A 12,870-nucleotide genomic window follows, 5' to 3' on the forward strand; every position below is an offset into this window, starting at 1 on the left:
AGAGCCTTTTTCATGCAAATGGTAAGCTTCCACGGATGTTAAAGGTTCTTCATGGAACCATCAATGCTTATAAACAGCCTTGTTAGCTTGCTTCAAGTTAAAAAGTGGATAGAACAGCAACTTTTGAAAACAAAATAGTGTTCACATACTTGCATGGTTTGGTCATAAACTGCTTTATACATTCACTAAAAATGAATGCCACAGAAATTAAGTGATTTGATAAGGCAATGCAAAAAGTTAAGAGAAAATCCTGCAGCATTTGGTTGCACAATATTTAGCATGCATGACGAACAAATATTCTTAAGAATGCAACAACCATTTTGTGGTCTCCAAAGAACCTTTCAATGAACAGTTATTATAATTGAAGGATTCTTTTCAATTATAAAGAGCCTTTTGAACAATCCAAACTTCCAGAGGCTCCTCACAGAACCACAGACGCCTATAAAGAACCGTTTTTGAGACTTTACAGGTGCATCTCAATAAATCAGAATGTCGTGGAAAAGTTTATTTATTTCAGTAATTCAACTCAAATTGGGAAACTTGTGTATTAAACAAATTCAATGCACACAGACTGAAGTAGTTTAAGTCTTGGGTCTTTTAATTGTGATGATTTTGGCTCACATTTAACTAAAACCCACCAGTTCATTATCTCAACAAATTAGAATACGTCATAAGAAAAACATTTTAGTGAATTGCTGACCTTCTGGAAAGTATGTTAATTTACTGTACATGTACTCAATACTTGGTAGGGGCTCCTTTTGCTTTAATTACTGCCTCAATTCGGCGTGGCATGGAGGAGATCTTTGAGGAGGAGTTTCTTTGACAGTGATCTTCAGCTCATCTGCATTGTTTGGTCTCTTGTTTCTCATCTTCCTCTTGACAATAGCCCATAGATTCTCTCTGGGGTTCAGGTCTGGTGAGTTTGCTGGCCAGTCAAGCACACCGACACCATGGTCATTTAACCAACTTTTGGTGCTGTTGGCAGTGTGGACAGGAGCCAAATCCTTCTGGAAAATGAAATCAGCATCTTCAAAAAGTTGGTCAGCAGACGGAAGCATGAAGTGCTCCAAAATTTCTTGGTAAACGGGTGCAGTGACTTTGGTTTCCAAAAAACACAATGGACCAACACCAGCAGAAGACATTGCACCCCAAATCATCTCAGACTGAGGAAACTTAACACTGGACTTCAAGCAACTTGGGCTATGAGCTTCTCCACCCTTCCTCCAGACTCTAGGACCTTGGTTTCCAAATGAAATACAAAACTACAAAGCACTTTGGACCACTGGGCAACAGTCCAGTTCTTCTTCTCCTTCGCCCGTGTAAGACGCCTCTGAGGTTGTCTGTGGTTCAGCTAATTCCTGGACACGTCTTCGTGTGGAGGCTCTTGATGCCTTGACCCCAGCCTCAGTCCATACCTTGTGAAGTTCACTCAAATTCTTGAATCCAGTTTGCTTGACAATCCTCATAAGGCTGCGGTTCTCTCGGTTGGTTGTGCATCTTTTCCCTTCCACTCTACTTTCTGTTAACATGCTTAGATACAGCACTCTGTGAACAGACAGCTTCTTTGTTAATGAATGTTTGTGGCTTACCGTCCTTGTGAAGGGTGTAAATGATTGTCTTCTGGACAACTGTCAGATCAGCAGTCTTTCTCATGATTGTGTAGCCTAGTGAACCAAACTGAGAGATCATTTTTAAAGGCTCCGGAAATCTTTGCAGGTGTTTTGAGTGGATTAGCTGATTGCCATGTCACAATAATCTGATTTGTTGGTGGGATTTTGTTAAATGGGAGCCAAAATCATCACAGTTAAAAGAACCAACGACTTAAACTACTTCAGTCTGTGTGCACTGAATTTCTTTAATACACAATTTTGTTGAATTACTGAAATAAATTAATTTATTTGAGATGCACCTGTGTTTTGGGCCGCCGTATTGACCGCACATACGGAAAGCTACATACATCAGATTCAGACTGACCCAAATACATGTATTAGTGCTGGAAACAGGGCCATAAAACACAGCAACACACACTCAGGTGCAGGAACTAGACTCAGAGTAATGTGAAGCCATAGGCCGCATCTGAAATTTTCCTACACACTCCATACACTTCCTTTTGAACGTTCAAATGCAGTACAGTGAAAACACGACCCGTCCTGAATGTTGATAATTGCATGGAAGAACATCATCTCATGCCATCTGTACTTCTGCTGAAATCAAGAGACTGATGTTAACAGACGAAAACAATCACAGCTACAACCAGAACGATCAGGAAATCATGTTGTATGATGCAGACAAGTGTCTCGACATGTGAAGGAACTGCATGTATCGACAGCCCACTGCCCCGCACACACACACACACACACACACATAAACACACACGCCCAGGACTGTGATGGATGTGATGTGTGAAGGAAGTCCACCCTTCTCTGGCCGAACCCCATTCGAGAGGCATTTCTGCTGCATCAGGATGTTTTAACACAACATCTGAGGATGAATAACACACACACACACACACACACACACACACCAGACATATGATGAGCATCACATATAGACACACACACACACACCACCCAAGACTCCGTCAGGACAGCAGACCTGAGTACCGCAGTCTACACACACACACACACACACACACACACACACTTTACACTCATGTACACACGCGCACACCGAGCCCTGTCCGTGAAATGCCGTCAGTCGCTCACCGGCGCTCTTGTCTTTGCTCTCCATCTCCCGTCGTGCTGCTGTCGGTCACAAAGGGTGAAGATGCCGATGATGAAGACACGTTGTTCGCTGCGTGCGTGCGTCCGCTTCGCGTCGGTTCCTGACTCGCGCGGGGCGCGACTCTCACGTGAGAGCAGCTTTCGATCACTTCACGCGCCGTCCGGTGCTGAGGAGACAGCGGAATCACGGGCGTGGCGTGTGTTGTTGATGCTGCAGCGCGCGAGTGTGTGTCTGACCGGGGCTCGTTCCGCGCGCCGTTAACGGGAGCTGCCGCAGCTCACACGGGCGTGACGTCGGCGCAGGTGTCATGTGACGCATCAACTTCACCAAATGATACAAACCATATAAAATTGTATTCTCACGGTATAGGCTACTCCTTATATTAATATTAATTAATATAGAGCAATAAAAAAAGAGAGAGAGATTATATTCCCCACTTTTGACATGAGTGGTTTTATTATGGCTGTAGTTATGTTTTTATTTTCCAGAGAATGTATATTAAAAATTAAAATGTAAATAATAATAATAAAAATATAACTTCATGTAGTATCAAATAAATAATTATTATCATTATTATATACTGCAAAAGTATGCATATAGCTTATTTACTTTTACGTTCATGTTTGCTATATAAAAAATGTAGGGATATTATAAAATATCCTTATAAATATTTACTTATAATAAGGTTCAAAATAGCATTGTATTTCCATGTTATCGTGATCCAAAATATAATGGGATTTATTTATTTTTTAATTTATTTTGTTATTATGTTATTTTATTTATTACGATTTTACCTTTTAATTTACAGTGAAATGAGAGTAACATTATGGTAAATTGGTTTTAGTCTGACAACAAAAATAGAAAGTATTGGCATTAATGGTTGTAAGTTTTGAAATTAAGAAAATTTATTTCCAATCAGTAGCCTATTTTGGATAAATGCAAATGAAATGAATGAATGAAATAGCCTATATAGATAAAACTAAAGTCATAATGATTTAATAATGTTTGATTTTAATAACATTTTTAAAAAGTATTATATGTTATAGACAATTAAAAAAAATGCGACTGTATTATCTTGGATTGAAAATATAAGGAGGACAACATTAATTTTAAATGCTTTTAAAAAAAATTAAAAATATATTTGAAAATACTACATATATATATATATATATATATATATATATATATATATATATATATATATATGGTTGCAATGGCACATTGAAGTTACAAATGACCACACTTCTCTTATGTTAAAAGTCTTTGTGTCAACAAAACTGAAATCCTCTCTCTCTCATACACACACACACACACATACACAGCGGTGTGTAAGTCGCAGGTGCTACACACAGGTGCTGAGACAGCAGGAAACAAAAATAACCTGGCATGGCCCACTCAAACTCACATTCATATATAAAACTGCGCTGGATTATTTTGGTATTCAGCTGCTTAAGCAAAACTAAATAAGCAGATGTGTCACACCTAAATGAGCGCAAAAGACTTGAAACTCCACCTTCTTCAGGTCAGCAATCTATAACAACAGCTCTCAGCATTAACACACACACACTTACCATCATCCTGAGCCGTACTTTACAAAGAGACATACTGATAAACTTCTCAGCATTTATCTGTCTAACAGACATCTGTAATTCTGTCGCAGCACTTTAGCTGAGCTTCTGAAGGAATAAACTTCATCCAAATGTTTCTTCTACAGCAGCGTCAGTGCTTTTAATGCAGTAGTAAAAGAGCATTTAGCTGACAGTGTGTGAGTTTGATCCTTGACAATGCTCTCTAGCTACACAAGATGCAGTAATATAGCAATATATTTTGAATCAGTTGGAATCAAACACTGCGATTGCTCATGCAACTGTTCAAATAACAGGAGGTTAAATGCTTCACATGCAACACTGATGTCATTCTTGCAATCCACTTTTGTGCATAAATATAGCAGCTTCTGGCAGACAGGTTACATGATGAGTCAAAGAAAGGAACAGAACAGTTGATATTGCAGTCTATTTAACTCACTTTTTTGTGAGAAATGCATTATTTTATTCAGCAAGGATGCATTAAATTGATCAAAAGTGACAGTGAAGACAATTTTAATGCCACAAAATGTTTATATTTCAAATTAGGTGGATTTTCTATTCATCAGTGAATCCTGAAAAATAAAGTGCATCACAGTTTCTACAAAAACTATTCGTCACCACATCTGTTTTCAGCATTGATAATAATCAGAAATGTTTCTTGAGCAGCAAATCAGCATATTTTCATGATTTCTGAAGATCATGTGACACTGAAGACTGGAGGAATGATGCTGAAAATACAGCTGTGCATCAGGAATAAATTATATTTTATATATTCACTTAATTTGCTATTTTAAATTGTAATAATATTTCATAAATACTGGTGCATTTACAGTTTTGATCAAATAAATGCAGCCTTTGGGAACAGAAAATACTTTTCCAAAAACATTTTTAAAAGCCTTAAACTTTTGAATCTCTAATATAGGAAGTGAATTTGTATATTGAAAGAAATAAATGAATACAATTTTAAATGCTTTTAAAAATTATTAAAATATATATATATTAAAAATTATACAAAAATGCCCCAAAAATATATATTAAAACATCTTTTTAAATAGGTTTAAAAATATATTTAAATAACAAAAATTTCATATGGATGCAAAAGCATGACTGATTCGAGTTACAATGCCCACAATGCTCATGTATAAATAAATAAATATTTGAGAGTTGCAAAACAGAATAATCAAAGTCTAACTCACAATTTTGAGTTTCTGTACAGCTTTATTTACCAAACACAGGTTTAAAATGCAATGCAATACTGATCCAGAGCAGATATGTTATTTTGTTAAGGTGTCTATAAGCCCACTGGCATGTTAAATATTTATCAAGCATAAGAATAACATGTACACATAATTCTCCAGGACATTAGCCTAATGAAGAAACACATTCTGTTTAGTTCTGATATGTCCTGATTCAGATATAAAAAGAAACACAAGGTGGGGCTGTAAAAGAGTCTTTAGGATCTACTTAATCAGAATAAAAACACCCCATTGGTTGATTTCTGTGATAAGGCATTACGATTGGTCCCTGTAGAGCTTGATGATTCACGATTGGTCTGTTCTGGTCCGTCCCTCCCACCAATCAAATGGAAAGATCACATGATTGGCTGAGGCTGATTGGTCTAACTGGGAAAAGTGGGCAGGTGAAATACAGCAGTTACAGAGCACATCACATAATAAATCAAAATACTCAAATTATTACAAAAACAAATTATCAAATGCACCTATCATGTTTAGCAGCATACAGTATATATATATATATAAAAATAAAAAAACAGACAATTTTTTTTTCCTCAATGAGTGAATCTCATGAAAGCAATCTAAAAACTAAGATCAAGATTTTTCATGAAAAACACATTTTCCTTTGCAACTAATTAATGCAATGAAAAAAAAAATGGCAGTATTATTTAATGAACTATCTTTAAATTTAGGCTAAAAAACACAAATTAAAGTAATGTGAATCTAATGAGAGTAAAAAAAAAATGAGTTCAAAATCTTAATGCAAAATATAATTATACATATTTTGGGGGGTGGGGGGTATGTAAAATGTTACACGGAAATGTTTTCATGAGATTCACCCCAAGAGACTGTGTGTTAAAAAACAAAACAAAAAACATCCATCATCACATGGAGTTTGTATTTTGGAGACTTAATGTGCAGTTAGTTGGTGAGAATAAAGTTGTTCTGTAAGTGTGACTGTGAAACAATGGTGTCTAAAATAGCGTGTTTATACTATCATGTTACAGTTACTTACAAGTAAAGCTATAAACACAATATGTCTAATTGCACTTCTGAGTGGAGTTATGGGTTTCCTGTTTTCCATGTGAGCCATGCACAAACCGTCCTCACCCACATCCTTCCATAAATCTTCCGCTCTCTCTCTCTATCCTTCCCGTAAAAGCTGGGCGTCCATAATGGAGAGGAACAGATACGAGAACACGACTTAAAACTGGCAGCAGTGAAATAGGATCATGTCCATTTTTAACATCATGTTCAGAGCCTGAAGCGTTTAACATCTCCGGCTCTGTGCAAAACACAACTTCCTGCTTCTGGGACTCATTAAAAACAGAAAGAAATAACAAAACAGTGTTATGAAGTATGTCATCAACGCAAATGTCAGGTCATCTGAAATCAGCGCCAAACCGGATTAGGAGGTGTGACTTGTGAGGAATTGAACCTTAATACTACAGTGAGGTAATAACCTCCCAATCAGATCAGAGGGCGTGGCTTCAGAATAACGTCAACATTGCAAATGTCAGGTCATCTACAGCCAACGCCCAATCAGATCCAAGGGGCGTGGCTTCTGAAAAATGTGTCATCAATGCAAAAGACTAAGGGGTGTGGCTTGAGAAGAATTTATAATTAAAGCTATACTGAAGTCGTCTGCCCCCAATCAGATCAATGGGCGTGGTTTTAGAAGACTTTATCAATGATGCAAAAGTGAGGTCATGTGACAGCATCTGCAGTCAGCACCCAATCAGATCAGGGGTGTGGCTTCAGAAAAATGTATAATTGATGCGAAAGTTAGTTTGTTCCCAGTCAGATCAATAGACGCGGCTTCAAAAGAATTTGTCATCGATACGAAAGTGAGGTCGCGTGACATCGTCTGGATTGATGAAGACTGAGATAGACTTCCCAGGATTCTCCGTGACCAGCTGCTGGAGTTTCTTCGCGAGCCGGTCGTCCGGTTGCTGATCCGTTCCGGTGTCGGACAGAGGAGATGACAGGTTTGAGCTTCCTCCGCGCCAATGGAGCTCAAGCGTGAGTCGTGACGCGGCTTTTGCGTGTTCGATCGCGCTGCGCAAGTGTTCTGCTGGGTCGGAGCGCACAGACGACAACTTACGCGCATGCAACATGGCCGTGTCGTCGCTGAGGTGCTCTAGCATGTTGCATTGCGGGATAAAGTAATTCGGACAGGTTTTATTCACCAAGCAGTGCTGCAAGTCATCGATCAACCCGAGCAAAAAGTGCGCGGCGTAATCTTCCTGCGCCAAGTATGTATGCGGCAGGCGGTCGCAGGCCCAAAGCATGAGCGAGCGCAGATGATACGGACTGATGGCTTTGGGTCGAGAGAGAAGTTTAATAATCAGAGCTTTACAAGCCTGGTACGCCTGCATGAGACTCGCAGAGATGCACTTCTTCAGCTGCACCTCGCTGCGCGCAAACGACAAGCGCCATTCGTTTTCCTTCTGGCCTGTTGAGGAGCACGCAGGCAGCAAATAAAACCCGCTAATCACTTCCTCCTCCGTGATTTTCCCGTCCCAAAAATGGTTTTCCATTAGCCAGCTTTGGGCCACCGCTGGCCATCCTTTAAACGAGACTACTGGAACCACATCGTACAGCATCCGACTGCCTCCGACGCCCAAAATGATGGAGATTATGGTTGCGTTGCGCTCAACCTTTTCAACCCGAGGGACGCCGCGCTGAGGCTTCTTCTGAATCTCCGCTAGGACCATACTAATGGACTCGTAGAACCAGTCGGCCACCAGCGTGGGCGAGAAAAAGTAATTGGTGGCACCGTTAACATGGTCTACAACCGTACAACAGTCCTTCCACTTGTTGATGGTTCCCTCGTCAAACAGACGCAGGCTGAGCCAGGAGTGGCAGAGCGCCGACTGACGCATGTCTAGCGTGACCGGCTGGTTTCTGTCGTGGAGTTTGAGCGCGGGAACCAGTAACGTGAAGTCCATGTCGTAATCAGTTCCCCGCGCGTACACCGTCAACTCATCCAGATCCATGTCAATCACACCTTCCCGTACGCCGCCGGACAACAGCAGGTACTCGTTTGCAACCGGAAGCTTCTGGTCCAACTTCTGCACCATGCCTGAAAACAGGAAATGACATCATTAGAGAAGGACAGATTTTGAGTTCTTCTACAAAGTAGACAAAACAGACTACATTTCCTTGTAAAAGGGAACATATTTGACCATAAATACAGTAAAATGTTTTTCATGACAAAAAGAAAGCTATTCCAAGTGGAAAATGTATCCCAAAGAACGTTAATTCACGAAATCTTGTGTGTTGCCTTACACATATTTGCATTTTAATTAAATTAATGAATATAAAGAGCATGCATGAAATTAATCCAACTAATATTTTATGGTTTATAATAATTAAAGAAGAAGAAACATAATTCATGTCTTGGTTGAACGTACAAAGCACATCACATTATAAAAAAATAATAATAAACATATATATATATTTTTTTTTAATCTCATGAAATCGCGCTTAAAAGCCTACTTTAGTATCATTCATTCCACATCAAATCTCACAAACTTAATGTGAAAAGTATATTACATAAAATTGCTAAGCTAAGAGAACGAAGTGTTGCTACACAAAACTACATTTCTTAATAAAGCAATTGACACAAAGGTTAAGCAACAGAGCACATGCAATAGAGTCTATAAAACTATTCCTACACAAACACAAGAACATTCCAGACCTGACAAACAGTCCACAGACTCCTGAAGAAAATAATCCCCAGTAACACCTGAGCTCAAGCTCGTGATTCAGCCAGTGACTCGGGGGTATTAAAACCTCCCGTCAGCAGGAGCAGAACCTCCAGAGACGCTCAGAAAACCCAAAACAACTTAGTGATTCATGCATGTGTGTGTGCCTTTTACATATGAGCCCACAGCGAGTTCAACATTCAGAAATACACATTCAGACTCACAATTTGAGCATCTATCACAATAAGAGTGCAGTAAACTCAAGCTCAGTATGCTACAGGGTCATTCATTCATTCTGGTGAAAGAAATACATAAATGAAGATAAAAAAATATATATATATTAAATATCATGGATTGATCCACTATTTTGTAGAAGGGGATCAAAATGATTATTTGCACATGGAGTTGCATTGAGATCCCTGACTGAAAAATGAGGATAGGAAAAGAAAAATTTAATGTGAAATTATATTGAGATACTTTTAATACTTCTTGAGTTGCAAGCATGCATACTTCTGAAAAATATATTTTTTGGCACTCGGATAGGTATGTTCTGATGGAAACCAGATGCATTTCTAAAATTTCTAAAAATAAAAATGTTCTTCAGACATTCCTTTATTAAAGAAATGCACATTTGGTTTTTAACCACTTGAAATTGTGCATGGTTTAACATGCCACTTTTGAGATCCCCATATCTATGTAATCAAATCATGTTTGGCCTTAAAAATTAAGATTCCAAAAGAAAAATGTGTTAAGAACTAAAATTTAAAAGGATATTCAGAAATCTTTAATAATTCTTGAACTACAAGCATGCTTTTTTGGTCTCAGGTGAAAATCAACATTTTGACCATCCTCTACAAATAGTGTATTAAGCAGTAAATATTAATTAATGGTATTTAATAATTTGGCTTTCATCATACTTCTTTTTTTACTTTATACAGAAAAAAAAAACTAATGGATTCAAACATTTTAGCAGGAGACGTTTCTGAACTTCGGTTGATTTGACACAGAATGACCCAGCAGCAATCGCAACCCACTTTACTTTCATAATGTGACTTGAAGAAGTAAACGCAGTCAGTTGTGATTTCTGTTCTCCATGCAGCACAGATGAGTGTATGAGTGCATGGATGAGTAAACCCGTGTGAGACAGAGAGTCAGTGCTCGGCCCTGAGGCTCAAACACGCTCACTGCTGCTGAACTCATGCGTCCGGACAGATCTCTGCTGCTGAGATCTTCTGCTTCACAGTGCATTGCTTCTGTTCAGCGTCTCTGAGACTTTAACTCTTTAAGGTATAAATGCAGCGTTTATGTGCTATTTTTATGCAGTGATGCTCTTTCTAATGGCACCACATTACTACTAATTTGGTGGCACTTATTATTTACACATTCTGTTTTTTACAACCATTTTCACTTCAAAACATATTCAGACCTACATTTCATATACAGAAATCTTGAATGCATGCATATTTTTTTCATGCATTTGGACAGTGTTTAACATAAATAATATTAAACCTAATGTGATGCATATTTTTAAGTCATAAATCAGTGAACAGGTCAGGCCCGATTTGGGCCTAAATATTTTATAGTATACAATCATAGGCTGCAAAAAAAAAACAGCATTTAGTTTTATTTGCATGCTTAAAGCTTGTTTATTTTTATTATTATTCATATGTTAATATTTTAGTAGGGTTTGTGCATTTGTTTTTACTTTGTTAAAATGTATTTATTCATTTATTTATTAAAGGTTTGCTAATGTTATTCATGTTTGGCTGTTTCATTATTCATTTAATTATTTGCTTGCATGTCTGTGATTTTGTTAAAGTTTTTAATCAATTATTATATTTGAAATAATTTCCATTTAATTCTATTCCTTGTTAAACTTTTCATATTTGCCCCGTTTTTCCTTCCGATAATCAACCAAAGCAAGCTATGTGTCATTAAAGGTGAAAATGTATGTCTTTAAGTTTAATTTTATGGCTTCAAACGTGCATTTTTGCTCTTTCTGTAGCGTGACAGCCACTGCTGACCTTCCACTTTCACTAAATGGATACAGAGAGGCTTGGGAATTGTGCATTTCCCCTTTGTTTTCAAATGAATATAGAAAGTCATACAGCCATGAGTAAACAATGGCAGTAAGAGATGCAAGTAAATAAATGGCAGAATATAATTTTTTGGACTTAACTGTTGTTTGAACAGTAAGCAGATTGCCTGAATTTGTCAGCTCATGCACATAAAGCACCTGAATAACAGCGCAAACCCGAGTTGAGGGTGTTGAAGCTGCAAACACACCCAAACAGACCGAAGCGCGTGACAAAGACAAACAGACGCACTGCACGCGCAAAAGCGCACTTTCCTTTCAGATGCATGCATGCATGTGCTGCTTTGTGTCGGAATAGAGCTCTTTCTCACCGAGCATGGAGAAGATGAAGTCCTTGGCCGTGTGGATCTCGAGCGCACGCTGGTCGTCGTACTCGCGCTGCTCGTACTTGCTGAATTCGGCGATCAGCCGGTTAAGCTCCTCGGTCCTGGTTCCGGACCTGAAGTCCAGTTCGGGGGAGTGCGGGATGTGTTTGGTGCTGCTCGGGGTGGCGGTGGGGCTACTACCAGCTGAACCAGCCCGGCTGGAGAGCGCAGGCGCCGCCATGTTCGCGAGAAGGACACGGTGGAACCGAAGCAGCGGAGCGCACGCGCTGTACTGTGATGCGCACCGGAGCGCAGCTGCACACCGACGCTGATTTCTGTTCTTTACTAGTCATGCACGTGCTGAAACACCGCCTCTGCAAATAAATAACTAAAAATATACTAACATCATATTTGAAAACTAAAACAATAAAAAAAAATAATAAAAAAACACGAATACAAATAAAATGCGGCCACATAGACCTTTAATTAATAAATTACAAAAAATAATGAATAAAGAAAATAATACAATTAAAAAACAAACAAACTCAAAACCTGCTACAATATTAAAAAATGAGTCAAATAAATATGCACGCATGCAACAAAAATAAATTCCTTCCGATAAAAATATAAATTACAGCAAATTTTTCATATATAATACAAACAAATATGCATAATCTGCCACATAATGAATGAAAAATTAACAAATTCTCAAAATATATAAATTATTAAATTTAATAAATAAACTAAAAATTCGTAAAATAATACGAATTAAATGTAACCTGCTACAGTAATAAATGAGTGAAATAAACAAATGTGCAAGCAATGCAAATTAATTAACTCTAACAAAAATAGAAATTAATAATAATAAAAATATAATGAAAAAATTAAAGCTGCAAGCAGCATTTACCGGGGTTCAAGCACATTAAGGCCTCTGAGGTGGTCTGAGCCAACCTGGATGCATGGATGACAGTTAAACACATCCAAAATGGAGAACAGGCTAACAGACAGACACACACACTGAAAGTAAATGATTAGACTAATATATGTATACTCTATAAGCATATGCTCACACACACACACACACACACACACAAACAAAGACACACATATACATGCACAAACATTTTGTTGCAGATATAGGTATTTGAAATAAGTGATAGGTGATAATAAACTTATTGCAAGTCTTTTCTTTTTAAGAGTTTAGATGTCATTTTC

General features: G+C 38.1%; 1 protein-coding gene across 2 annotated transcripts; it reads right to left on the reverse strand.

The window, feature by feature from the left end:
• Positions 1-5,508: 5,508 nt before the first annotated feature.
• On the reverse strand, positions 5,509-12,119 carry LOC113081650 (protein MB21D2). Of its 2 annotated transcripts, XR_003282254.1 has the most exons (3): positions 11,662-12,119; positions 6,561-8,630; positions 5,509-5,932 (listed from the first exon to the last, which is right to left on the reverse strand). XR_003282254.1 is itself a non-coding variant. In XM_026253666.1 (2 exons), the coding sequence occupies exons 1-2, from the start codon at positions 11,894-11,896 to the stop codon at positions 7,366-7,368; spliced, it is 1,500 nt and encodes a 499-aa protein (XP_026109451.1). In that variant the 5' UTR covers positions 11,897-12,119; the 3' UTR covers positions 5,509-7,365. The 2 variants fall into 2 exon arrangements, 1 of the variants encoding a protein (XP_026109451.1); XM_026253666.1 differs by having other exon boundaries at positions 5,509-8,630.
• Between the last annotated feature and the right edge of the window lie 751 nt (positions 12,120-12,870).

This window comes from Carassius auratus, unplaced genomic scaffold (assembly GCF_003368295.1).
Source record: "Carassius auratus strain Wakin unplaced genomic scaffold, ASM336829v1 scaf_tig00034768, whole genome shotgun sequence".
Taxonomy (NCBI): domain Eukaryota; kingdom Metazoa; phylum Chordata; class Actinopteri; order Cypriniformes; family Cyprinidae; genus Carassius; species Carassius auratus.